Source organism: Vombatus ursinus, unplaced genomic scaffold, assembly GCF_900497805.2.
Source record: "Vombatus ursinus unplaced genomic scaffold, bare-nosed wombat genome assembly UNPS02014791.1, whole genome shotgun sequence".
Classification (NCBI taxonomy): Eukaryota; Metazoa; Chordata; class Mammalia; order Diprotodontia; family Vombatidae; genus Vombatus; species Vombatus ursinus.
The window spans coordinates 63,169,669-63,174,132 of NW_020954569.1; the positions used below are offsets into that span (position 1 = coordinate 63,169,669).

Here is a 4,464-nt window from a genome sequence, read left to right on the forward strand (position 1 = left end):
GCTTAAGGTTCAAATCCAGCCAAGAAGTTTGTGACAATTTCCTTCAGCTTTGCATCCGACTGTTCAGAGATCTTTCCATCAGTCCTGTATACAAAAAACAAAAACAAATATACCACTGTAATTTCTAACCAAGATAAAATTTCTCCTTCATTTTATTAAAAAATGCAAAAAAAAAAAATCAAAACTTTCTCTCTCTTCTATTATCAAAGGAACTGATCATTTTTTCCATACCTGATATTACTCAAGAGGGACTGGTGTTGGCTGATGACATGCGCCAAGAAAGCACTCTCAAACTTGGTGATTTTGCTGGGCTCCAGTTTGTCCAGATACCCTCGTACACCAGCGTAGATGACTGCCACCTGCTCTTCAATTGCCATGGGAGCTGAAAAGAAAGTCAACTTCTATCTATTTGGACTCTAGATACCACATCACTATGCCAAGACCCAGGAAATTCTTTGCTGTCCTTGTTTATAAAGTATAGTCTTACATATATTTCTATCACCTATTCTTTTTCCAACTACCCAAAAGTCTATACTAATGTTTGTTTCCTTTCTGAAAATTAAGCTTTTATCACAAGTAATCCATGAAAATTACCATCAGATCCATGAGCTAACTTATAAGATTGTTTACAATCTGACACATACCACTACTCTTCTTTAACCATTAAGCCATTATGTATTTGATTTAACTAAATCAAATTGATATGGCATATTGATAAAATAACTGGATTTGGAATGAAATCTGGGTTTAACTGCCACAACCTGTTCGTCCTCGAGCAAGTTACTTAACCTTTCTAAGCCTCAGTTTTATCATCTGTAAAATATTAAGGGGTTGGATAAGACAACTACTCTAGTCTCTACTGGCTTTTAATCTCAGCCTAAGTGATAACAAAAACAAGAGGCACAACTCACAATACTGTCCTTGTTTCAGCAGCTCAGTCAGACGCACACCACGGCTCAGCAGCTGTTGAGTAGCAGCATCTAGGTCAGAACCAAACTGGGCAAAAGCTGCCACTTCACGATACTGAGCCAACTCCAACTTCATGGTACCTGCTACCTAGAGCACAAAAGATAAACATGGATACCGAGTTCTTTATTAATCACAGGCATTAATTTAAACATTTCTGCACTTTGTTTAACTTTACAACTGTGACATCAAATTACCTGCTTCATGGCCCTGGTTTGAGCAGCCGATCCGACACGGGACACAGACAGACCAACATTAATGGCAGGGCGGATACCTTTGTAGAACAATTCGGTTTCCAAGAAAATCTACAAATACGAAAGATTAAATTACCTACCATGACAAATACAAGGACACTTACTAAAGTGTTTTGAAAATGAAACTTTTAAAAACTTAAAACAAGTACTTCTATAATGTCTTAGGATCTCTCAGATTATAGATCTTTTTCTTTTAATGTGAGAATTGCTGGCTTAGAATTAATTAAGATATTTTCTATCAAACTATTTATTGTGGTTAATAAATACCTGTCCATCAGTGATGGAGATGACATTTGTTGGAATGTAGGCTGACACATCACCAGCTTGTGTTTCAATGACTGGAAGAGCAGTCAAAGAGCCACCTCCAAAAGCGTCATTCATTTTGGCTGCTCTCTCCAGCAGACGCGAGTGCAGGTAGAACACATCCCCAGGATAAGCCTCACGACCAGGGGGGCGACGGAGCAGCAGAGACATCTGGCGGTAGGCAACAGCCTAGCATACGTAGAAAATAGTGTTCAAAAGGAGTGACATGTTCTTTGAAATCAGGTTATACAATTACCCAATATTTACCACCACCCCTTCAATATCCTCCAGTTTAAAAATGAAATTCACTCAACCTGTTTGGACAAATCATCATAGATAATTAGAGCATGTTTGCCATTATCTCGGAAATATTCTCCCATAGAACAGCCAGAATATGGAGCCAAGTACTGAAGTGGGGCAGCATCAGATGCAGTGGCTGAAACCACGATGGTGTATTTCATAGCATCTGAAGAAAAAAAGTAGTTCCAGACTTCAAATAACTGTAATTTAAAAATCAGTTTCCCCAAATTGTGAAAAATAACCAAAAGACATAAACTTTAAGAGACCTGTAACTCAGAATTCATCAAATTAAATGTAAAAGAATTTATTTTATAATATCTTAAATAAAACTATCAAGTGCTTCTAACAGTTTAGCAGAAATGATTAGTTCTTTTAGGGAACAATTCAAACTTCCCTTAGTCATCTCTGAACAAATTAAAAAAAAAAAAACAAATAAGCATTTTAACTGCAATTTTTAGTGTTATTAAACAAAAATGTTCAGCTTTAATGCCCCTTAATACCTGCATCTGTAAGTCTCTTCACCAGCTGGGCAACAGTGGATCTCTTCTGACCAATAGCAACATAAATACAGTACAGCTTCTTCTTTTCATCAGTTCCATCATTAAAGCGTTTCTGATTAATGATTGTATCAATAGCAATTGACGTTTTGCTGAAACAGTTTAAGTTAAACAGTCAGAAAAGGTCTGTCAATTCACATTCTACTAGCCACCAACTGATTAAACCATGAATACACTTCTCTACTTCTACAAAATTCTTTTTGAGTTGAATAATGTAACAACACTAAAAACAAGTTAAACTTATCTTCTTTTGGAGAAGAAAAAAACAACATTTAACAGATTACGGAATCTTTACCCTGTCTGTCTGTCACCAATAATCAGCTCACGCTGACCACGGCCAATTGGTACCAAGCTATCCACAGCCTTAATGCCAGTCTGCATGGGTTCACGCACAGAAATTCTAGGAATGATTCCAGGGGCCTTCAGACCAACTCTTCGACGAGTTTTGGAACCAATTGGACCCTTTAAGAGAAAATATTATTAAGCATTGTTTTGACACCCTTCCCACCAACCCAGTTCTTTAAAATTAATTCTAAATCTACCTTTCCGTCAATAGTGTTGCCCAGGGCATCTACAACTCGGCCCAATAGCTCCTCACCAACAGGAACATCCACAATGGCTCCTGTTCTCTTCACAATATCTCCTTCTTTAATCAGCTTGTCATTACCAAACACGACAACACCAACGTTGTCAGGTTCCAAGTTCAGGGACATACCCTAAAAGAAATTTACATAACTTAAAGTCTAATAGATACTGCAGAGATTTTAAAGGGTGCCCCTTAACCCGCAACAGTTAGTAGACTGACCACTTAAAATAAAATAATTTATCCTAAAAGAATTCAAGGAGAAATAAAACAATCCACAGTTCTCTTTTGTTATACATTTATTAAATTATACAATTTATTTGTAGGTGATATGAATATTTTACTACAGGCATGTCTGTATGCCTTTGTTATTTTCTGTCCCAGTAACCAGTGAAGAAATTTTTTTAAAAGGCAGAAGAAAAAAAATCTTTGTAGAGCCTTGGCTTTATATTCAACTTATTTTTGAAGCTAATGAAAACTCCACCATCACAGTACTTTATTCTATTTTCCAACAGATCTTGAATTTAGTAATTTTATTACAGCAAATTAGAATTCTCAAGCTAAGAGGAAGAAAGTAGTAACAGTTGAATTCCCCAAGTATTAAGCCCTAATTCACTGTTACCATCTAATAGAGTGATTGGATTGGCTCCTCAATCACATTTAGAAAAGAAAAGATTACACCAGATATAAGTCTAGAACAAAAGCCAAATCTTGGGCTTAACAGTAAAGATGAATACAATTTTAAAAAGTAGTCCATACTGAAACAATCCCTGTTCTCGTCTCAAACTAGACACCTGCCACAGGGTCACCCTTTCCTTATTCTACTTCTCACAGCTGCTATTTCCAAAATATAATATTGCCCCAGTCCAGGGAAACCCAACTTAGGAAACAACAATGCTAAAACAGTCTAATCTCAAGCACATGACTGGGAACAAATATTTCAACTTGCCCATAAATTTCAAGTATATTTAAATAGGAATACTAAAAGTCTATGATATCAACCAGATAAGAAATGAAAATAACCCTCAGAAATCACTTGTGATATTTTTAATGAGCCTATTTCACCTATAAGAGTTGACACAGATTTGCAAACAAAGTCCACCTAGATTCTAAAAGCTATCAGTAACTAGAATAAATCAAAACCACTTGCAATTAGGATGGGGCTTGCACATATTCAATTTTTGAGCCAGAAATTAGTCACTTCTTAGGTGTATTCCAGTTACAATTCATTTAATGGCTTTAACATTTACTTTATATTCATAAATGAATGATGATGGTAAAAAGAAAAAACAAAACCTCAACCCCCTACAAAGTTCTCAAGTAGTCTAAAAAGATACTTACTACATACCCATTGTGACTATGACCAAGTTGCTTACTCCCTTGGTGTCTTAAAAACAACCCTAAGACTATAAGTTATAGAAGAGCTGCCTGCATTTATGAAAGGAATTTTGGGAAGCTCCCCAAAATATAAAATCACAGGCCTAGAACTCCTCCACAGCTC

General features: G+C 36.2%; 1 protein-coding gene across 1 annotated transcript in view; it reads right to left on the bottom strand.

Moving 5' to 3' along the window:
* Window positions 1-2: 2 nt before the first annotated feature.
* The window catches only part of ATP5F1A (ATP synthase F1 subunit alpha), a 9,026-nt gene continuing 4,564 nt past the window's right edge, over window positions 3-4,464 (bottom strand). Inside the window, exons 4-12 of the mRNA XM_027868722.1 lie at window positions 2,923-3,096; window positions 2,676-2,842; window positions 2,324-2,472; window positions 1,838-1,989; window positions 1,488-1,712; window positions 1,164-1,271; window positions 912-1,056; window positions 232-382; window positions 3-84 (exon numbers count right to left, since the gene is read on the bottom strand). Coding sequence (XP_027724523.1) covers window positions 3-84; window positions 232-382; window positions 912-1,056; window positions 1,164-1,271; window positions 1,488-1,712; window positions 1,838-1,989; window positions 2,324-2,472; window positions 2,676-2,842; window positions 2,923-3,096 — 1,353 coding nt within the window. The remainder of the gene's footprint in view (window positions 85-231; window positions 383-911; window positions 1,057-1,163; window positions 1,272-1,487; window positions 1,713-1,837; window positions 1,990-2,323; window positions 2,473-2,675; window positions 2,843-2,922; window positions 3,097-4,464) is intronic.